General features: G+C 53.3%; 1 protein-coding gene across 1 annotated transcript in view; it reads right to left on the bottom strand.

Moving 5' to 3' along the window:
* Positions 1-475: 475 nt before the first annotated feature.
* Positions 476-24,691, bottom strand: part of LOC144676266 (uncharacterized) — a gene marked incomplete at its 3' end in the record, with an annotated part of 80,013 nt that continues 55,797 nt past the window's right edge. The window contains exons 2-4 of the mRNA XM_078536744.1: positions 23,575-23,753; positions 4,109-4,213; positions 476-692 (exon numbers count right to left, since the gene is read on the bottom strand). Coding sequence (XP_078392870.1) covers positions 476-692; positions 4,109-4,213; positions 23,575-23,753 — 501 coding nt within the window. The remainder of the gene's footprint in view (positions 693-4,108; positions 4,214-23,574; positions 23,754-24,691) is intronic.

Genomic DNA, 24,691 nt, shown 5'->3' with positions numbered 1-24,691 from the left:
ACTCTCCCCTCCCCCAATGCCCCCCTCCACCCCAGCTCCCCTCCCCCACCCCTCATACTCCCCCCTCCCTCTCCTATTCTCCCCCCTCCCTCTCCTATTCTCCCCCCTCCCTCTCCTATTCTCCCCCCTCCCTCTCCTATTCTCCCCCCTCCCTCTCCTATTCTCCCCCCTCCCTCTCCTATTCTCCCCCTCCCTCTCCTATTCTCCCCCCTCCCTCTCCTATTCTCCCCCCTCCCTCTCCTATTCTCCCCCCTCCCTCTCCTATTCTCCCCCCTCCCTCTCCTATTCTCCCCCCCTCCCTCTCCTATTCTCCCCCCTCCCTCTCCTATTCTCCCCCCTCCCTCTCCTATTCTCCCCCCTCCCTCTCCTATTCTCCCCCCTCCCGCTCCTATTCTCCCCCCTCCCTCTCCTATTCTCCCCCCTCCCTCTCCTATTCTCCCCCCTCCCTCTCCTATTCTCCCCCCTCCCCCCTTGCCTGTCTCTCCCCTCCCTTGTCTCCCATTTACCAGCTTCTGGAAAAGGTGTCCCACGGAATGCCGGGAATCCCAGTTCTGGATTTTGGGACACAGGCTGTCACAGAATTCCCGGTGAATCTGATGGATTTCCTGCACCTTGTAGAAGATAGTCTCTATCTGCTGATTGGTCAGAACCGGTTGGGAGGTGGTAGCAGCAGCTTTGAGCGGCTTCAGTGGCTGGAATAGAAGGTTCCGGAAAAAAAATGGTCACATGGTCAGAAGGATCGATCCTGTGTGTAACTGATGCTTTTTTTATTCATTCACAGGATGTGGGCTTCGTTGGCTGGGCCAACATTTATTGCCCGCCCTAATTGCCCTTGAGGAGGTGGTGATGAGCTGCCTTCTTGAACCGCTGCAGTCCATGTGGTGTAGGTACACCCACAGTGCTGTTAGGGAGGGAGTTCCAGGATTTTGGCCCAGCTGCAGTGAAGGAACGGTGATATATTTCCAAGTTAGGATGGTGAGTGACTTGGACGGGAACTTCAAGGTGGTGATGTCCCCATCTATCTGCTGCCCTTGTCCTTCTAGATGGTAATGGTCGTGGGTTTGGAAGGTTTCTACAGTACATCTTGTAGATGGTATATACTGCTGCTACTGTGCGTTGGTGGTGGAGGGAGTGAATGTTTGTGGATGTGGTTCCAATCAAGCGGGCTGCTTTGTCCTGGATGGTGTTGAGCTTCTTGAGTGTTGTGGGAGCTGCACTCATCCAGGCAAGTGGGGAGTATTCCATCACACTCCTGACTTGTGCCTTGTAGATGGTGGACAGGCTTTGGGGAGTCAGGAGGTGAGTTACTCGCTGCAGGATTCCTAGCCTCTGACCTGCTCTTGTAACCACAGTATTTATAAGGCTGGTCCAGTTCAGCTTCTGGTCAATGGTAACCTCCAGGATGTTGATAGTGGGGTATTCAGCGATGGTAATGCCATTGAACATCAAGGACGATGGTTAGATTCTCTCTTGTTAGAGATGGTCATTGCCTGGTACTTGTGTGGCGCGAATGTTACTTGACACTTGTCATCTCAAGCCTGGATATTGTCCAGGTCTTGCTGCATTTGGACAAGGACTGCTTCAGTGTCTGAGGAGTCGTGAATGGTGCTGGACGGCTTCAAACACTGAGACCAATTCATCATTGAGTAACCTCGCCCGACACCCCCATCCACAGCAGGAACCCCAGATATAACCATCTGACCTCATACCCAGGCTGTGGAATGGGGTTTGGGGAATAAACCCGCATTCTTCTGACTCTGTGAGAGCCTGGGCCGACGACATCACTCAACCAAGCAGTGACTTCAAGCCCTACTCCAGAGACTCAAGAACAATATTCAGGCAGACATCCCAGTGCAGTACTGAGGGAGTGCTGCATTGTCTGGGGGTCAGGACTGAGGGAGTGCTGCACTGTCGGTGGGTCAGTACTGAGCGAGTGCTGCACTGTCGGAGGGTCAGTACTGAGAGAGTGCTGCACTGTCAGAGGGTCAGTACTGAGGGAGTGCTGCACTGTCAGAGGGTCAGTACTGAGGGAGTGCTGCACTGTCAGAGGGTCAGTACTGAGGGAGTGCTGCACTGTCAGAGGGTCAGTACTGAGGGAGTGCTGCACTGTCAGAGGGTCAGTACTGAGGGAGTGCTGCACTGTCAGAGGGTCAGTACTGAGGGAGTGCTGCACTGTCAGAGGGTCAGTATTGAGGGAACATCGCACTAATTTAGCTGATTGTGGGAACCCATGCGACGCTCCCTCTGTTTATGGCTAACCTCCCTTTTTATTCCTCCCCCAGCCTGATTCACCCCCCCTCACTCCCCCGGCCTGTTTAACCCCTCACTCCCCCGGCCCATTCCCCCCCCCTCACTCCCCCGGCCCGTTCCCCCCCCTCACTCCCCCGGCCCGTTCCCCCCCCCCTCACTCCCCCGGCCCGTTTCCCCCCCCCCCTCACTCCCCCGGCCCGTTCCCCCCCCCCTCACTCCCCCGGCCCGTTCCCCCCCCCTCACTCCCCCGGCCCGTTTCCCCCCCCTCACTCCCCCGGCCCGTTCCCCCCCCCTCACTCCCCCGGCCCGTTCCCCCCCCCTCACTCCCCAGGCCCGATCCCCCCCCCTCACTCCCCCGGCCCGTTCCCCCCCCCTCACTCCCCAGGCCCGATCCCCCCCCCTCACTCCCCCGGCCCGTTCCCCCCCCTCACTCCCCCGACCCGTTTAACCCCTCACTCCCCCGGCCCGTTCCCCCCCCCTCACTCCCCCGGCCCGTTCCCCCCCCCCTCACTCCCCCGGCCCGTTTCCCCCCCCTCACTCCCCCGGCCCGTTCCCCCCCCCTCACTCCCCCGGCCCGTTTCCCCACCCCCTCACTCCCCCGGCCCGTTCCCCCCCCCCTCACTCCCCCGGCCCGTTTCCCCCCCCTCACTCCCCCGGCCCGTTCCCCCCCCCCTCACTCCCCCGGCCCGTTCCCCCCCCCCTCACTCCCCCGGCCCGTTTCCCCACCCCCTCGCTCCCCCGGCCTGTTCTCCCCCAATCACTCCCCTGACCTGTTTAACCCCTCGCTCCCCCGGCCTGTTCCCACCCCCCCCTCACTCCCCCAGGATCAGTGTCAGGGTTGGGATCAGGATCATCATTGGGACCGGGGTTGTTATTGGAGTTGGGTTTGGGCTGTGGGTTGGGTTTTAAATTACATGGTGACCACGTGCTCCAGCACTCGAGCCCTATAGCACCCCCCCACCCCCACCAGCCCGGCTGTGGTGCGCACGTGTTCCCCAAGTGCCGGCAGCATTTGTGAGCCAACCCGGTCGAAGGCCGTGTCTCCGTGGATCTGGGCAGGTGACCGGGTTTGATGAATTCAGCCAGCAGGGAATGAAGCCTCGGCCTGCAGAGCGCTCAGGTTGAGAATCAGGGACCAGGGTCCAAGGCAGTGACTGTTTGCACTGTCAGTAAACCACAAAATTAAAATACCAGGCAATAGGTTATCCAGTACCAGACAGGGAACGGAGCAACTGAAAACCAGACTGTCCAGTATGAAAGTGCACAAACGGCCACCCGAATCCTTACCTGCTCTACATGAGACTCCAGGCACACCACAATGTGGTCAACTCTTAACTGCCCTCTGAAATAGGCAAGCCGGTCACTATTTGATTAAGAAGGCGGTTCACCAGCACTTTCTCAAAGCCAATTATACCAGAGAACGTTTGAGATGAAGTGTGAGTGTACATTGTAAATATAATGGGAAGTGTATTGAGGCACCTCAAGGTATTTTACAGAAAGAAGTTTATCTGGAAAAAAAAACATTTGGAAAAAAGAGGCAACTATTGATGGATAATATATGTTGGCCTTGTCAGCAGCACCACATCCTGTCCATGAGCTGTCAAAGGAAAGACACAATGAACCTTTTAATACACACACACACACACACACATACAAACACACGGAGACACACACACAGGCAGGCAGACAGGCACACACACACACACACACACACACACACACATACACTGAGACAGACAGACAAACACACACTGAGACAGATAGACAGACACACACACACACGCTGAGACAGACAGACACAGAGTCACACACATACCCATGAACACACACACGAACGCTGTTTGTAATATTTACATACCAGCAGCAGGGCCTCCAGTTGATTTAAGTAAATCTCCTCACTTGCCAGGATACCAGACAGCACAAAGTTCCTCATTTCCAGCCTCTTCTCTGGGTCCACTGCACTCTACAAGACAGACCAATCGCAGGTTCATACCAATCGCACATTTGGAAAATTCCTCAGGGAACCTCCTGGAAAACCAGCTGTCAAGGTTTGGAATGAAATGGTGCCACAGTCAAATGCTCTGGTAAGAGACTCAACTTTCAAACTCACTTTTTCAGAAACCCCGTCAATGGTTTTCTGTTAATTCTGTAAAGGTAATGATTCCCTAATCATTGTCCCAACAGGAACCTACCCAGGAAAATCCCAATCTCACCCCCCAACTCCGAAAACCACATGCCACTTGTAATCCACTATCCAGCAATGGTCCCATTCCCCTCAGCTCCCCCTCCCCTCCCCACACTCCGCACCCATCCATCTAATCCAAATTCCAGGAAACTCACTGTCCTACGGGAATGCCGTCTGTGAGACTCCAATTCATTCTTCAGTGAGTGGAACAGGATAGAAGTCAGCCTCGTTCAGCAGTGTAATCTCATTCCTCCCCTCACAAACGCAGTCCTTCACACACGCAAACAACGCCAGCCCCTCAAACACACAAACAACGCCAGCCCCTCACAAACGCAAACAAACCCAGTCCCTCGCAAACGCAAACAACGCCAGCCCCTCAAACACACAAACAACCCCAGTCCCTCACAAACGCAAACAATGCCAGCCCCTCACAAACGCAAACAACGCCAGCCCCTCATAAACACAAACAAACCCAGTCCCTCATAAACACAAACAATGCCAGCCCCTCAAACACACAAACAACGCCAGCCCCTCAAACACACAAACAACGCCAGCCCCTCAAACACGCAAACAACGCCAGCCCCTCACAAACGCAAACAAACCCAGTCCCTCACAAACACAAACAATGCCAGCCGCTCATAAACGCAAACAAACCCAGTCCCTCACAAACAACGCCAGCCCCTCATAAACGCAAACAATGCCAGTCCTTCACACACGCAAACAACGCCAACCCCTCACAAATGCAAACAAACCCAGTCCCTCACAAACGCAAACAACGCCAGCCCCTCATAAACGCAAACAAACCCATTCCCTCACAAACGCAGACAAACCCAGTCCCTCTCAAACGCAAACAACGTCAGCCCCTCAGAAACACAAACAATGCCAGTCCTTCACACACGCAAACAACCCCAGCCCCTCACAAATGAAAACAACCCCAGTCCCTCACAAACTCAAACAATGCCAGCCCCTCACAAACGCAAACAACCCCAGTCCCTCACAAACGCAAACAATGCCAGCCCCTCACAAACGCAAACAACGCCAGCCCCTCACAAACGCAAACAACCCCAGTCCCTCAAAAACGCAAACAACCCCAGCCCCTCACAAACGCAAACAACGCCAGCCCCTCACAAACGCAAACAACGCCAGCCCCTCACAAACGCAAACAACGCCAGCTGCTCACAAACAACCCCAGCCCCTCACAAACAACCCCAGCCCCTCACAAACGCAAACAACGCCAGCCGCTCACAAACAACCCCAGCCCCTCACAAACAACCCCAGCCCCTCACAAACAACCCCAGCCCCTCACAAACAACCCCAGCCCCTCACAAACAACCCCAGCCCCTCACAAACAACCCCAGCCCCTCACAAACAACCCCAGCCCCTCACAAACAACCCCAGCCCCTCACAAACGCAAACAACCCCAGTCCCTCACAAATGCAAACAACGCCTGCCCCTCACAAACGCAAACAACCCCAGTCCCTCAAAAACGCAAACAACCCCAGCCCCTCACAAACGCAAACAACCCCAGCCCCTCACAAACGCAAACAACGCCAGCCCCTCACAAACGCAAACAACGCCAGCCGCTCACAAACAACCCCAGCCCCTCACAAACAACCCCAGCCCCTCACAAACGCAAACAACGCCAGCCACTCACAAACAACCCCAGCCCCTCACAAACAACCCCAGCCCCTCACAAACGCAAACAAACCCAGTCCCTCACAAACGCAAACAATGCCAGCCCCTCACAAACGCAAACAACGCCAGCCCCTCATAAACACAAACAAACCCAGTCCCTCATAAACACAAACAACAACAGCCCCTCAAACACGCAAACAATGACAGCCCCTCAAACACGCAAACAAACCCAGTCCCTCACAAACGCAAACAACGCCAGCCCCTCATAAACGCAAACAAACCCAGTCCCTCATAAACACAAACAAACCCAGTCCCTCACAAACGCAGACAAACCCAGTCCCTCACAAACGCAAACAACGCCAGCCCCTCACAAACGCAAACAACGCCAGCCCCTCACAAACGCAAACAACGCCAGCCGCTCACAAACAACCCCAGCCCCTCACAAACAACCCCTGCCCCTCACAAACAACCCCAGCCCCTCACAAACGCAAACAACCCCAGTCCCTCACAAACGCAAACAATGCCAGCCCCTCACAAACGCAAGCAACCCCAGCCCCTCACAAACGCAAACAATGCCAGCCCCTCACAAACGCAAACAACCCCAGTCCCTCACAAACGCAAACAATGCCAGCCCCTCACAAACGCAAACAACCCCAGCCCCTCACAAACAACCACAGCCCCTCACAAACAACCACAGCCTCTCACAAATGCAAACAACCCCAGTCCCTCACAAACGCAAACAACGCCAGCCCCTCACAAACGCAAACAACCCCAGTCCCTCATAAACGCAAACAATGCCAGCCCCTCACAAACGCAAACAAACCCAGACGCTCACAAACAACCCCAGTCCCTCACAAACGCAAACAACCCCAGCCCCTCACAAACGCAAACAACCCCAGTCCCTCACAAATGCAAACAACGCCTGCCCCTCACAAACGCAAACAACCCCAGTCCCTCAAAAACGCAAACAACCCCAGCCCCTCACAAACGCAAACAACGCCAGCCCCTCACAAACGCAAACAACGCCAGCCCCTCACAAACGCAAACAACGCCAGCCCCTCACAAACGCAAACAACGCCAGCCGCTCACAAACAACCCCAGCCCCTCACAAACAACGCCAGCCCCTCACAAACGCAAGCAACCCCAGCCCCTCACAAACGCAAACAATGCCAGCCCCTCACAAACGCAAACAACCCCAGTCCCTCACAAACGCAAACAATGCCAGCCCCTCACAAACGCAAACAACCCCAGCCCCTCACAAACAACCACAGCCCCTCACAAACAACCCCAGCCCCTCACAAATGCAAACAACCCCAGTCCCTCACAAACGCAAACAACGCCAGCCCCTCACAAACGCAAACAACCCCAGTCCCTCATAAACGCAAACAATGCCAGCCCCTCACAAACGCAAACAAACCCAGATGCTCACAAACAACCCCAGTCCCTCACAAACGCAAACAACCCCAGCCCCTCACAAACGCAAACAACCCCAGTCCCTCACAAATGCAAACAACGCCTGCCCCTCACAAACGCAAACAACCCCAGTCCCTCAAAAACGCAAACAACCCCAGCCCCTCACAAACGCAAACAACGCCAGCCCCTCACAAACGCAAACAACGCCAGCCCCTCACAAACGCAAACAACGCCAGCCGCTCACAAACAACCCCAGCCCCTCACAAACAACCCCAGCCCCTCACAAACGCAAACAACGCCAGCCACTCACAAACAACCCCAGCCCCTCACAAACAACCCCAGCCCCTCACAAACGCAAACAAACCCAGTCCCTCACAAACGCAAACAATGCCAGCCCCTCACAAACGCAAACAACGCCAGCCCCTCATAAACACAAACAAACCCAGTCCCTCATAAACACAAACAACGACAGCCCCTCAAACACGCAAACAACGACAGCCCCTCAAACACGCAAACAACGCCAGCCCCTCAAACACACAAACAACGCCAGCCCCTCACAAACGCAAACAAACCCAGTCCCTCACAAACACAAACAATGCCAGCCGCTCATAAACGCAAACAAACCCAGTCCCTCACAAACGCAAACAACGCCAGCCCATCATAAACGCAAACAATGCCAGTCCTTCACACACGCAAACAACGCCAGCCCCTCACAAACGCAAACAAACCCAGTCCCTCACAAACGCAAACAACGCCAGCCCCTCACAAACGCAAACAACGCCAGCCGCTCACAAACAACCCCAGCCCCTCACAAACAACCCCAGCCCCTCACAAACGCAAACAACCCCAGTCCCTCACAAACGCAAACAATGCCAGCCCCTCACAAACGCAAACAACCTCAGTCCCTCACAAACGTAAGCAACCCCAGCCCCTCACAAACGCAAACAATGCCAGCCCCTCACAAACGCAAACAACCCCAGTCCCTCACAAACGCAAACAATGCCAGCCCCTCACAAACGCAAACAACCCCAGCCCCTCACAAACAACCACAGCCCCTCACAAACAACCCCAGCCCCTCACAAATGCAAACAACCCCAGTCCCTCACAAACGCAAACAACGCCAGCCCCTCACAAACGCAAACAACCCCAGTCCCTCATAAACGCAAACAATGCCAGCCCCTCACAAACACAAACAACCCTAGCCCCTCACAAACAACCCCAGCCCCTCACAAACGCAAACAAACCCAGACGCTCACAAACAACCTCAGTCTCTCACAAACGCAAACAACCCCAGCCCCTCACAAACGCAAACAACCCCAGTCCCTCACAAACGCAAACAACGCCCGCCCCTCACAAACGCAAATAACCCCAGTCCCTCACAAACGCAAACAACGCCAGCCCCTCACAAACGCAAACAACCCCAGCCCCTCACAAACGCAAACAACGCAAGCCCCTCACAAACGCAAACAACCCCAGTCCCTCACAAACAGAAACAACCCCAGCCCCTCACAAACGCAAACAACCCCAGTCCCTCACAAACGCAAACAACCCCAGTCCCTCACAAGCACAAACAACCCCAGCCCCTCACAAACACAAACAACCCCAGCCCCTCAGAAACGCAACAACCCCAGTCCCCCACAAGCACAAACAACCCCAGCCCCTCATAAACGCAAACAACCCCAGTCCCTCACAAACGCAAACAACGCAAGCCCCTCACAAACGCAAACAACCCCAGTCCCTCATAAACGCAAACAATCCCAGCCCCTCACAAACGCAAACAACCCCAGCCCCTCACAAACGCAAACAACCCCAGTCCCTCACAAGCGCAAACAACCCCAGCCCCTCACAAGCACAAACAACGTCAGCCGCTTACAAACGCAAACAACACCAGCCCCTCACAAACGCAAACAACCCCAGTCCCTCACAAGCGCAAACAACCCCAGCTCCTCACAAACGCAAACAACGTCAGCCGCTTACAAACGCAAAAAACACCAGCCCCTCACAAACGCAAACAACCCCAGTCCCTCATAAACGCAAACAACCCCAGTCCCTCACAAGCACAAACAACCCCAGCCCCTCACAAACGCAAACAACCCCAGCCCCTCACAAACGCAAACAATCCCAGCCCCTCACAAACGCAAACAACCCCAGCCCCTCACAAACGCAAACAACCCCAGTCCCTCACAAGCGCAAACAACCCCAGCCCCTCACAAGCACAAACAACGTCAGCCGCTTACAAACGCAAACAACACCAGCCCCTCACAAACGCAAACAACCCCAGTCCCTCACAAGCGCAAACAACCCCAGCTCCTCACAAACGCAAACAACGTCAGCCGCTTACAAACGCAAAAAACACCAGCCCCTCACAAACGCAAACAACCCCAGTCCCTCATAAACGCAAACAACCCCAGTCCCTCACAAGCACAAACAACCCCAGCCCCTCACAAACGCAAACAACGCCAGCCACTCACAAACAACCCCAGCCCCTCACAAACAACCCCAGCCCCTCACAAACGCAAACAAACCCAGTCCCTCACAAACGCAAACAATGCCAGCCCCTCACAAACGCAAACAACGCCAGCCCCTCATAAACACAAACAAACCCAGTCCCTCATAAACACAAACAACAACAGCCCCTCAAACACGCAAACAATGACAGCCCCTCAAACACGCAAACAAACCCAGTCCCTCACAAACGCAAACAACGCCAGCCCCTCATAAACGCAAACAAACCCAGTCCCTCATAAACACAAACAAACCCAGTCCCTCACAAACGCAGACAAACCCAGTCCCTCACAAACGCAAACAACGCCAGCCCCTCACAAACGCAAACAACGCCAGCCCCTCACAAACGCAAACAACGCCAGCCGCTCACAAACAACCCCAGCCCCTCACAAACAACCCCTGCCCCTCACAAACAACCCCAGCCCCTCACAAACGCAAACAACCCCAGTCCCTCACAAACGCAAACAATGCCAGCCCCTCACAAACGCAAGCAACCCCAGCCCCTCACAAACGCAAACAATGCCAGCCCCTCACAAACGCAAACAACCCCAGTCCCTCACAAACGCAAACAATGCCAGCCCCTCACAAACGCAAACAACCCCAGCCCCTCACAAACAACCACAGCCCCTCACAAACAACCACAGCCTCTCACAAATGCAAACAACCCCAGTCCCTCACAAACGCAAACAACGCCAGCCCCTCACAAACGCAAACAACCCCAGTCCCTCATAAACGCAAACAATGCCAGCCCCTCACAAACGCAAACAAACCCAGACGCTCACAAACAACCCCAGTCCCTCACAAACGCAAACAACCCCAGCCCCTCACAAACGCAAACAACCCCAGTCCCTCACAAATGCAAACAACGCCTGCCCCTCACAAACGCAAACAACCCCAGTCCCTCAAAAACGCAAACAACCCCAGCCCCTCACAAACGCAAACAACGCCAGCCCCTCACAAACGCAAACAACGCCAGCCCCTCACAAACGCAAACAACGCCAGCCCCTCACAAACGCAAACAACGCCAGCCGCTCACAAACAACCCCAGCCCCTCACAAACAACGCCAGCCCCTCACAAACGCAAGCAACCCCAGCCCCTCACAAACGCAAACAATGCCAGCCCCTCACAAACGCAAACAACCCCAGTCCCTCACAAACGCAAACAATGCCAGCCCCTCACAAACGCAAACAACCCCAGCCCCTCACAAACAACCACAGCCCCTCACAAACAACCCCAGCCCCTCACAAATGCAAACAACCCCAGTCCCTCACAAACGCAAACAACGCCAGCCCCTCACAAACGCAAACAACCCCAGTCCCTCATAAACGCAAACAATGCCAGCCCCTCACAAACGCAAACAAACCCAGATGCTCACAAACAACCCCAGTCCCTCACAAACGCAAACAACCCCAGCCCCTCACAAACGCAAACAACCCCAGTCCCTCACAAATGCAAACAACGCCTGCCCCTCACAAACGCAAACAACCCCAGTCCCTCAAAAACGCAAACAACCCCAGCCCCTCACAAACGCAAACAACGCCAGCCCCTCACAAACGCAAACAACGCCAGCCCCTCACAAACGCAAACAACGCCAGCCGCTCACAAACAACCCCAGCCCCTCACAAACAACCCCAGCCCCTCACAAACGCAAACAACGCCAGCCACTCACAAACAACCCCAGCCCCTCACAAACAACCCCAGCCCCTCACAAACGCAAACAAACCCAGTCCCTCACAAACGCAAACAATGCCAGCCCCTCACAAACGCAAACAACGCCAGCCCCTCATAAACACAAACAAACCCAGTCCCTCATAAACACAAACAACGACAGCCCCTCAAACACGCAAACAACGACAGCCCCTCAAACACGCAAACAACGCCAGCCCCTCAAACACACAAACAACGCCAGCCCCTCACAAACGCAAACAAACCCAGTCCCTCACAAACACAAACAATGCCAGCCGCTCATAAACGCAAACAAACCCAGTCCCTCACAAACGCAAACAACGCCAGCCCATCATAAACGCAAACAATGCCAGTCCTTCACACACGCAAACAACGCCAGCCCCTCACAAACGCAAACAAACCCAGTCCCTCACAAACGCAAACAACGCCAGCCCCTCACAAACGCAAACAACGCCAGCCGCTCACAAACAACCCCAGCCCCTCACAAACAACCCCAGCCCCTCACAAACGCAAACAACCCCAGTCCCTCACAAACGCAAACAATGCCAGCCCCTCACAAACGCAAACAACCTCAGTCCCTCACAAACGTAAGCAACCCCAGCCCCTCACAAACGCAAACAATGCCAGCCCCTCACAAACGCAAACAACCCCAGTCCCTCACAAACGCAAACAATGCCAGCCCCTCACAAACGCAAACAACCCCAGCCCCTCACAAACAACCACAGCCCCTCACAAACAACCCCAGCCCCTCACAAATGCAAACAACCCCAGTCCCTCACAAACGCAAACAACGCCAGCCCCTCACAAACGCAAACAACCCCAGTCCCTCATAAACGCAAACAATGCCAGCCCCTCACAAACACAAACAACCCTAGCCCCTCACAAACAACCCCAGCCCCTCACAAACGCAAACAAACCCAGACGCTCACAAACAACCTCAGTCTCTCACAAACGCAAACAACCCCAGCCCCTCACAAACGCAAACAACCCCAGTCCCTCACAAACGCAAACAACGCCCGCCCCTCACAAACGCAAATAACCCCAGTCCCTCACAAACGCAAACAACGCCAGCCCCTCACAAACGCAAACAACCCCAGCCCCTCACAAACGCAAACAACGCAAGCCCCTCACAAACGCAAACAACCCCAGTCCCTCACAAACAGAAACAACCCCAGCCCCTCACAAACGCAAACAACCCCAGTCCCTCACAAACGCAAACAACCCCAGTCCCTCACAAGCACAAACAACCCCAGCCCCTCACAAACACAAACAACCCCAGCCCCTCAGAAACGCAACAACCCCAGTCCCCCACAAGCACAAACAACCCCAGCCCCTCATAAACGCAAACAACCCCAGTCCCTCACAAACGCAAACAACGCAAGCCCCTCACAAACGCAAACAACCCCAGTCCCTCATAAACGCAAACAATCCCAGCCCCTCACAAACGCAAACAACCCCAGCCCCTCACAAACGCAAACAACCCCAGTCCCTCACAAGCGCAAACAACCCCAGCCCCTCACAAGCACAAACAACGTCAGCCGCTTACAAACGCAAACAACACCAGCCCCTCACAAACGCAAACAACCCCAGTCCCTCACAAGCGCAAACAACCCCAGCTCCTCACAAACGCAAACAACGTCAGCCGCTTACAAACGCAAAAAACACCAGCCCCTCACAAACGCAAACAACCCCAGTCCCTCATAAACGCAAACAACCCCAGTCCCTCACAAGCACAAACAACCCCAGCCCCTCACAAACGCAAACAACGCCAGCCACTCACAAACAACCCCAGCCCCTCACAAACAACCCCAGCCCCTCACAAACGCAAACAAACCCAGTCCCTCACAAACGCAAACAATGCCAGCCCCTCACAAACGCAAACAACGCCAGCCCCTCATAAACACAAACAAACCCAGTCCCTCATAAACACAAACAACAACAGCCCCTCAAACACGCAAACAATGACAGCCCCTCAAACACGCAAACAAACCCAGTCCCTCACAAACGCAAACAACGCCAGCCCCTCATAAACGCAAACAAACCCAGTCCCTCATAAACACAAACAAACCCAGTCCCTCACAAACGCAGACAAACCCAGTCCCTCACAAACGCAAACAACGCCAGCCCCTCACAAACGCAAACAACGCCAGCCCCTCACAAACGCAAACAACGCCAGCCGCTCACAAACAACCCCAGCCCCTCACAAACAACCCCTGCCCCTCACAAACAACCCCAGCCCCTCACAAACGCAAACAACCCCAGTCCCTCACAAACGCAAACAATGCCAGCCCCTCACAAACGCAAGCAACCCCAGCCCCTCACAAACGCAAACAATGCCAGCCCCTCACAAACGCAAACAACCCCAGTCCCTCACAAACGCAAACAATGCCAGCCCCTCACAAACGCAAACAACCCCAGCCCCTCACAAACAACCACAGCCCCTCACAAACAACCACAGCCTCTCACAAATGCAAACAACCCCAGTCCCTCACAAACGCAAACAACGCCAGCCCCTCACAAACGCAAACAACCCCAGTCCCTCATAAACGCAAACAATGCCAGCCCCTCACAAACGCAAACAAACCCAGACGCTCACAAACAACCCCAGTCCCTCACAAACGCAAACAACCCCAGCCCCTCACAAACGCAAACAACCCCAGTCCCTCACAAATGCAAACAACGCCTGCCCCTCACAAACGCAAACAACCCCAGTCCCTCAAAAACGCAAACAACCCCAGCCCCTCACAAACGCAAACAACGCCAGCCCCTCACAAACGCAAACAACGCCAGCCCCTCACAAACGCAAACAACGCCAGCCCCTCACAAACGCAAACAACGCCAGCCGCTCACAAACAACCCCAGCCCCTCACAAACAACGCCAGCCCCTCACAAACGCAAGCAACCCCAGCCCCTCACAAACGCAAACAATGCCAGCCCCTCACAAACGCAAACAACCCCAGTCCCTCACAAACGCAAACAATGCCAGCCCCTCACAAACGCAAACAACCCCAGCCCCTCACAAACAACCACAGCCCCTCACAAACAACCCCAGCCCCTCACAAATGCAAACAACCCCAGTCCCTCACAAACGCAAACAACGCCAGCCCCTCACAAACGCAAACAACCCCAGTCCCTCATAAACGCAAACAATGCCAGCCCCTCACAAACGCAAACAAACCCAGATGCTCACAAACAACCCCAGTCCCTCACAAACGCAAACAACCCCAGCCCCTCACAAACGCAAACAACCCCAGTCCCTCACAAATGCAAACAACGCCTGCCCCTCACAAACGCAAACAACCCCAGTCCCTCAAAAACGCAAACAACCCCAGCCCCTCACAAACGCAAACAACGCCAGCCCCTCACAAACGCAAACAACGCCAGCCCCTCACAAACGCAAACAACGCCAGCCGCTCACAAACAACCCCAGCCCCTCACAAACAACCCCAGCCCCTCACAAACGCAAACAACGCCAGCCACTCACAAACAACCCCAGCCCCTCACAAACAACCCCAGCCCCTCACAAACGCAAACAAACCCAGTCCCTCACAAACGCAAACAATGCCAGCCCCTCACAAACGCAAACAACGCCAGCCCCTCATAAACACAAACAAACCCAGTCCCTCATAAACACAAACAACGACAGCCCCTCAAACACGCAAACAACGACAGCCCCTCAAACACGCAAACAACGCCAGCCCCTCAAACACACAAACAACGCCAGCCCCTCACAAACGCAAACAAACCCAGTCCCTCACAAACACAAACAATGCCAGCCGCTCATAAACGCAAACAAACCCAGTCCCTCACAAACGCAAACAACGCCAGCCCATCATAAACGCAAACAATGCCAGTCCTTCACACACGCAAACAACGCCAGCCCCTCACAAACGCAAACAAACCCAGTCCCTCACAAACGCAAACAACGCCAGCCCCTCACAAACGCAAACAACGCCAGCCGCTCACAAACAACCCCAGCCCCTCACAAACAACCCCAGCCCCTCACAAACGCAAACAACCCCAGTCCCTCACAAACGCAAACAATGCCAGCCCCTCACAAACGCAAACAACCTCAGTCCCTCACAAACGTAAGCAACCCCAGCCCCTCACAAACGCAAACAATGCCAGCCCCTCACAAACGCAAACAACCCCAGTCCCTCACAAACGCAAACAATGCCAGCCCCTCACAAACGCAAACAACCCCAGCCCCTCACAAACAACCACAGCCCCTCACAAACAACCCCAGCCCCTCACAAATGCAAACAACCCCAGTCCCTCACAAACGCAAACAACGCCAGCCCCTCACAAACGCAAACAACCCCAGTCCCTCATAAACGCAAACAATGCCAGCCCCTCACAAACACAAACAACCCTAGCCCCTCACAAACAACCCCAGCCCCTCACAAACGCAAACAAACCCAGACGCTCACAAACAACCTCAGTCTCTCACAAACGCAAACAACCCCAGCCCCTCACAAACGCAAACAACCCCAGTCCCTCACAAACGCAAACAACGCCCGCCCCTCACAAACGCAAATAACCCCAGTCCCTCACAAACGCAAACAACGCCAGCCCCTCACAAACGCAAACAACCCCAGCCCCTCACAAACGCAAACAACGCAAGCCCCTCACAAACGCAAACAACCCCAGTCCCTCACAAACAGAAACAACCCCAGCCCCTCACAAACGCAAACAACCCCAGTCCCTCACAAACGCAAACAACCCCAGTCCCTCACAAGCACAAACAACCCCAGCCCCTCACAAACACAAACAACCCCAGCCCCTCAGAAACGCAACAACCCCAGTCCCCCACAAGCACAAACAACCCCAGCCCCTCATAAACGCAAACAACCCCAGTCCCTCACAAACGCAAACAACGCAAGCCCCTCACAAACGCAAACAACCCCAGTCCCTCATAAACGCAAACAATCCCAGCCCCTCACAAACGCAAACAACCCCAGCCCCTCACAAACGCAAACAACCCCAGTCCCTCACAAGCGCAAACAACCCCAGCCCCTCACAAGCACAAACAACGTCAGCCGCTTACAAACGCAAACAACACCAGCCCCTCACAAACGCAAACAACCCCAGTCCCTCACAAGCGCAAACAACCCCAGCTCCTCACAAACGCAAACAACGTCAGCCGCTTACAAACGCAAAAAACACCAGCCCCTCACAAACGCAAACAACCCCAGTCCCTCATAAACGCAAACAACCCCAGTCCCTCACAAGCACAAACAACCCCAGCCCCTCACAAACGCAAACAACGCCAGCCGCTCACAAACGCAAACAACGCCAACCCCTCACAAACGCAAACAACCCCAGCCCCTCATAAACGCAAACAACCCCAGTCCCTCATAAACGCAAACAACCCCAGTCCCTCACAAACACAAACAACCCCAGCCCCTCACAAACGCAAACAACGCCAGCCGCTCACAAACGCAAACAACCCCAGCCCCTCACAAACGCAAACAACCTCAGTCCCTCATAAACGCAAACAAACCCAGCCCCTCTCAAACGCAAACAACCCCAGCCCCTCACAAACGCAAACAACGCTAGCCCCTCATAAACGCAAACAACCCCAGCCCCTCATAAACGCAAACAACCTCAGTCCCTCATAAACGCAAACAACCCCAGCCCCTCACAAACGCAAACAAACCCAGTCCCTCACAAACGCAAACAACCCCAGCCCCTCACAAACACAAACAATGCCAGCCCCTCTCAAACGCTAACAACCCCAGCCCCTCACAAACGCAAACAATGCTAGCCCCTCATAAACGCAAACAACCCCAGCCCCTCATAAACGCAAACAACCTCAGTCCCTCATAAACGCAAACAACCCCAGCCCCTCACAAACGCAAACAACCCCAGTCCCTCACAAACGCAAACAACCCCAGTCCCTCACAAACGCAAACAACCCCAGCCCCTCACAAACACAAACAATGCCAGCCCCTCTCAAACGCTAACAACACTAATCCTTACAACCACAAACCCCTCCCATTTCCATTAACAGAAAGGTCCCTCACCTTTCGTAACTCAAGACTGGAAGGTCCAGACACCAGAATCCCAGCTCCATCCCATTCAAACTCACTCAGGGATATGGCATCTTCATCCAGAAGTACTTTATCCAGGAGACCAATAACTTCCTCCTCATCTTCCATCATTGGGATCATGTTCAGTGTCCAATGGCAGCGATGTCTGTTCCAGACAGGTATCTCCTAGTGTCCGCACTGGCCTGACACCACCGGGCTGCCAGCCAATAGCCAATTCCTCCACCACCCAGTCACATGCAGCATTTCACTGTCTCTCGACCCCAGAGCCCGGGCACCCGCAATGCTGGCACCTCCCCCAACTGCCCCCCTCCAGGCACCCGTCAGGAATGGTGGGTTGAGGCCATCCAGCCAGTGCCACTCCCCAGCAACACACCTTATCTCTGAAACTGGTTAATGATTTTTTAAGGGAAGAGAAAAGGCAGCCGTAGCCTGAATCTGCTGCATGACGATACTTCCTGATTTTAACTGTTCCTTATTTTCGCTGAGTTTTCACTTTGAACTCAGTGATCATTGCTGGGCTAAGCAGTAGAAATCCCCTCAAAAACTGGCAGCAATGCCAGTCACACAGTTATCTGATCACAGGGCAGCAGTGGGCAGATCCTGAACCAACCCCTTCCCCCCACCCCTCCTCTGTGCTCACGACAGAATGATGCCCTTCTACAATCAGTCAGCAACACCGAGCGGCTAGTGGCTGCCGAATCTACCACGGCAATTCCTGTCAGATCTTCCGTCTCTGAGCAAGGTTCTAACACGCCCCCCTAACACCTCAGCTATATATAACTGCAGCTCTCAAACTGCACCAATCACACTCTCTGCTGGCATATGGCACTCAATCCAAATGCTGCTCCACTCCTCTCCTGCTGAAAACGGATAAGGTGCAAACTAAACAAAGGGCTGGAGTCAGGCTCTGAACCCACTGGCTTCTCAATCATGAGTAAACTTTTTCCTTAACCCTATAAGTACAGGAGAGAAGTGGCGCTCACACCCTTAAAGCCTGTGCTGGCCTACAGAGCAGGAAGACCCCAGGCTCAAACCCTGGGCCTAAACTGGGTTAGTCAGGGAGAGACAGGTGGAATTGCAGAGCCTGACGATTAGCCAGCAAAATCAGGGCAGGAGGCAGAAAAGCTGATGCACCCCTAAGGAGAATAGCTCAAAACACACTCACTGTCAAACTCCACACTTGAGGCCTGTAGCTTGAGGATAATATAGAGGGAGCTTTACTCTATATCCAACCCCGTGCTGTACCTGTCCTGGGAGTGTTTGATGGGGACAGTGTAGAGGGAGCTTTACTCTGTATCTAACCCCATGCTGTACCTGTCCTGGGAGTGTTTGATGGGGACAGTGTAGAGGGAGCTTTACTCTGTATCTAACCCCATGCTGTACCTGCTCTGGGAGTGTTTGATGGGGACAGTGTAGAGGGAGCTTTACTCTGTATCTAGCTCTGTGCTGTACTTGTCCTGGGAGTGTTTGATCGGGACAGTGTAGAGGGAGCTTTACTCTGTATCTAGCTCTGTGCTGTACTTGTCCTGGGAGTGTTTGATGGGGACAGTGTAGAGGGAGCTTTACTCTGTATCTAGCTCTGTGCTGTACTTGTCCTGGGAGTGTTTGATGGGGACGGTGTAGAGGGAGCTTTACTCTGTATCTAGCCCCGTGCTGTACCTGTCCTGGGAGTGTTTGATGGGGACGGTGTGGAGGGAGCTTTACTCTGTATCTAACCCCATGCTGTACCTGTTCTGGGAGTGTTTGATGGGGACAGTGTAGAGGGAGCTTTACTCTGTATCTAACCCCATGCTGTACCTGTTCTGGGAGTGTTTGATGGGGACAGCGTAGAGGGAACTTTACTCTGTATCTAACCCCATGCTGTACCTGTTCTGGGAGTGTTTGATGGGGACAGCGTAGAGGGAACTTTACTCTGTATCTAACCCCATGCTGTACCTGTTCTGGGAGTGTTTGATGGGACTCCCATTTTAAACTTACTCACTACTTCGCTAACTAATTCTCCAGGGAAATTTAAAATTCTCATCCTTGTTTTCACACCTTCCATTTTCTGACCTCATCGAGCTCTCCAACCAATTCTGGGCACCACACACTCGGAAGACATCAAGGCAACAGAGAAGGTGCTGTAGAATTTTACTAGAATGATATTGGGACTGAAGAACTTCAATTATATGGAGAAACAGCTGATCTGGGATTATTCCTCTTCTGGAGAGGCAGGGGGAAAATGTTCAGATTCACACAGAATCACAGAAATGTTACAGTTCAGAATGAGGCCATTTGGCCCATCTTGTCTGCACCAGCTCTTCGAATGAGCATTATGACGTCGTGCCATTGTCCTGCCTTTTCCCTGTACCCCTGCACATTGTTTCTATTCAAATAATCATCTAATGCCCTCGAGTGCCTTGATTGAACCTGCCTCCACCACACTTCCAGGCAGTGCATTCCAGACCCGAACCACTCGTTGTGTGAAAAAGTTTTCTCTCACATCGCACTTGCTTCTTTTGTAAATCATTTGTAAATCACTTCAAATCTGTGTCCTCTCGATCTTGATCCTTTTACGTGTGGGAACAGCTTCTCCCTATCTAATCTGTCTAGCCCCCTCATGATCTTGAACATCTCTATCAAATCTCCTCTTAGCCTTCTTCTCTCCAAGGAGAACAGCCCCAACCTCTCCAATCTATCCTCATAACTGAAGTTTCTCATCCTTGGAACCATTCTTGTAAATCCCTTCTGCGCTCTCTCCAATGTGTTCACATCCTCCCTATAATATGGTGCCCAGAACTGTACACAATACTCCAGCTGAGGTTTAACAAGTGTCTTGTATAAATTCAGCATAACCTCCTTGCTCTTGTACTCTATGCCCCCATTAATAAAGCCCAGGATACTATATGCTTTATTAACTGCTCTCTCCACCTGTCCTGCCACCTTCAATGATCTATGCACATAAACACCCAGGTCTTTCTGCTCCTGCACGCCCTTCAAAATTTCACCCCTTATTTTATAACGTCTGTCCATGTTCTTCTGACCAAAATGCATCACCTCACACTTATCCGCATTGAACTTCATCTGCCACCTATCTGCCCACTCCACCAACTTGAATTTCCACAACACTCCCAAACTTTGTATCATCTGCAAACTTTGAAATTGTCCCCTGCACACCAAGATCTAGATCGTTAATATAGATCAGGAAAAGCAAGGGTCCCAATACCGACCCCTGGGGAACTCCACTACAAACCTTCCTCCAGCCCGAAAAATATCCATTGACCATTACTCTCTGGTTCCTGTCACTCAGCCAATTTTGTATCCACGTTGCTACTGTCCCTTTTAGTCCGTGAGCAATCATTTTTCTCACAAGCCTGTTGTGTGGCTCTGTTAGATGTGTTGAAAATATTAAAGGGCTTTGCTAGTGAAAATAAGGAGAATTGTTTGCGCTAACAGAGGGGCAATAATCAGAGATTTCAGATAATTGGCAAAAGAACCACAGGCGACATGAGGGAAAAAACCTTCTATACAGCGAGCTGTTGTGACCTGGAAGGTGTTGCCTGAAAGGGCGGTGGAAGCGGGTCCAATAGGAACGTTCAATTGGAGAAATACTTGAAGATAACAGTGTGCAGGACAATGAGGAGTAATTGGGTTGCTCTTTCAAAGACCTGACACAGACACGACAGGGTGAATGGCCTCCTGTTGTGCACCATTCTACCCAACATCACTAACTCAATGTTGACGGCAGCAAATCAGTGAGCTGCCCCTAGGGGGCAGTGCCTCCTGAGGCATTGTGAGGCTGGAAATCCAAGATAAAAATGATCTCACTCGTGACGCACTTTCAGATTCAGGAAAACAGGCTTTTCAACAGTTTCAAATGGAATGCGGAGGTGTTGCAGAGGAGAAGGGAGGAGACCAAATGGATGTCAATCACAGCTCCAAAGAGCATGATGGGTAAAAAACACACACAACATCCCTGGGCAGGACAGTATGAGGTAATGTACCCCAGGGTTATACAGTGACAGACCTGTCCCCGCCAGTACTGTACCCCAGTGCTATACAGTGACAGACCTGTCCCCGCCAGTACTGTACCCCAGTGTTATACAGTGACAGACCTGTCCCCACCAGTACTGTGCCCCAGTGTTATACAGTGACAGACCTGTCCCCACCAGTACTGTGCCCCAGTGTTATACAGTGACAGACCTGTCCCCACCAGTACTGTATCCCAGTGTTATACAGTGACAGACCTGTCCCCACCAGTACTGTACCCCAGTGTTATACAGTGACAGACCTGTCCCCACCAGTACTGTACCCCAGTGTTATACAGTGACAGACCTGTCCCCACCAGTACTGTACCCCAGTGTTATACAGTGACTGACCTGTCCCCGCCAGTACTGTACCCCAGTGTTATACAGTGACAGACCTGTCCCCGCCAGTACTGTACCCCAGTGTTATACAGTGACAGACCTGTCCCCGCCAGTACTGTACCCCAGTGTTATACAGTGACAGACCTGTCCCCACCAGTACTGTGCCCCAGTGTTATACAGTGACAGACCTGTCCCCGCCAGTACTGTACCCCAGTGTTATACAGTGACAGACTTGTCCCCACCAGTACTGTACCCCAGTGTTATACAGTGACAGACCTGCCCCCACCAGTACTGTACCCCAGGGTTATACAGTGACAGACCTGTCCCCACCAGTACTGTACCCCAGTGTTATACAGTGACAGACCTGTCCCCACCAGTACTGTACCCCAGTGTTATACAGTGACAGACCTGTCCCCACCAGTGCTGTACCCCAGTGTTATGCAGTGACAGACCTGTCCCCACCAGTACTGTACCCCAGTGTTATACAGTGACTGACCTGTCCTCGCCAGTACTGTATCCCAGTGTTATACAGTGACTGACCTGTCCCCGCCAGTACTGTATCCCAGTGTTATACAGTGACAGACCTGTCCCCACCAGTACTGTACCCCAGTGTTATACAGTGACAGACCTGTCCCCACCAGTACTGTGCCCCAGTGTTATAGTGACAGACCTGTCCCCACCAGTGCTGTACCCCAGTGTTATACAGTGACAGACCTGTCCCCACCAGTACTGTACCCCAGTGTTATACAGTGACAGACCTGTCCCCACCAGTACTGTGCCCCAGTGTTATAGTGACAGACCTGTCCCCACCAGTGCTGTACCCCAGTGTTATACAGTGACAGACCTGTCCCCACCAGTACTGTACCCCAGTGTTATACAGTGACAGACCTGTCCCCACCAGTACTGTGCCCCAGTGTTATAGTGACAGACCTGTCCCCACCAGTGCTGTACCCCAGTGTTATACAGTGACAGACCTGTCCCCACCAGTACTGTACCCCAGTGTTATGCAGTGACAGACCTGTCCCCACCAGTACTGTACCCATGTTATACAATGAGAGACCTGTCCCCACCAGTACCGTACCCCAGTGTTATACAGTGACAGACCTGTCCCCACCAGTACTGTACCCCAGTGTTATACAGTGACAGACCTGTCCCCACCAGTACTGTACCCCAGTGTTATACAGTGACAGACCTGTCCCCACCAGTACCGTACCCCAGTGTTATACAGTAACAGACCTGTCCCCATCACACTGTACCCCAGTGTTACACAGTGACAGACCTGTCCCCATCAGTACTGTACCCCAGTGTTATACAGTGACAGGCCTGTCCCCATCAGTACTGTACCCCAGTGTTATACAGTGACAGACCTGTCCCCACCAGTACTGTACCCCAGTGTTACACAGTGACAGACCTGTCCCCACCAGTGCTGTAACCCAGTGTTATACAGTGACAGACCTGTCCCCACCAGTACTCTAGCCCAGTGTTGTAGAATAATCCTACCATAGCCGCCACGCCATCTGGCGTTGACGATAGTGCATCACTGGTTTCATGGGTCCTGGCACTCAGCTGTGGTGACATCGTGGGAGACTCATCGATAAATGGCATCGTTTCAGAAGCTTCTTCCGTGGCCCTTGGTTCATCCGCAGTGTCCCCATCATAACCATCCGTGTAATTAAAATCTGGCAAAGGAGAGAGAGAGATTGTGGGTGACCTCAGCACAGTTGCACTCAACGGCAGGAGCCTCTGACCATCAGGGTCACCACTTGGACCTAATGCACCCTCCCCCAATCCCTGCCCACGTTCCCCCCCAACACCCCCTACCCACTGCTCACCAACCCTGAGTCCAGCCTGCATCACACCTTGCTTGCTGCACACTCGCGCTCCCTCCCCTCCATTCCCCTTCTCCTGCCTCATAGAAGTTCCAAAAATTGTACTTTTCCTGTGGAACATATTAACTGAGGCCTTGGGGAAAGCTTCATGTTATGAAGGGTTCCTCACAGAAGCTCAATGAGCTCATGTGGTGTATTGAGTGATAGGGAGGGGCCCAGCAACAGCTATTGCACTATTCCTCACTTTCATCATCAATTCTGTATGAGTGAAGCCAAAGGTGTGTAGCTACCTCTGCTGCTTCCCTCCCTTTCACTAGCTCACCTGACCAAACTCCCTTTCATTCTCCCCCCAGCACTATCCCTGAACTCACATCTTTCTCTAGTTTCTCTCTGATCTCCCCTCATGCCGTCTCTGAGCCACCTCCTGTTCCCTTGATCCTATTCCCACTAAACTGCTGATCACCCAACTTCCCCTCCTGCTCCCCACGTTACCCGATATTAGTGACGAATTTCTCTCTTCAGATGTTGTCCGTCTCTCCTTTAAATCTGTCGTCATCACCCCTCTGCTCAAAAACCAACACTTGACCCCATCGTCCTTGCAAACTCCCATCCCATCTCCCAGCTCCATTTCCGCCACAGTCCTTGAATGTGTCGTCACCTCCCAAATCTATTCCCGCCATTCCTGGAACTCCGTGTTTAATCGCTCCAATCAGGCTTCCACCCTGTCTCAGTCCCGAAACTGCTCTTAGCAAAGTCACAAATGACATCCTTTGTGACTGTGACAAAGG

This window comes from Cetorhinus maximus, unplaced genomic scaffold (genome assembly GCF_964194155.1).
Source record: "Cetorhinus maximus unplaced genomic scaffold, sCetMax3.hap1.1 HAP1_SCAFFOLD_1479, whole genome shotgun sequence".
Classification (NCBI taxonomy): domain Eukaryota; kingdom Metazoa; phylum Chordata; class Chondrichthyes; order Lamniformes; family Cetorhinidae; genus Cetorhinus; species Cetorhinus maximus.
This window is presented reverse-complemented; position numbering and strand designations above follow the sequence as displayed.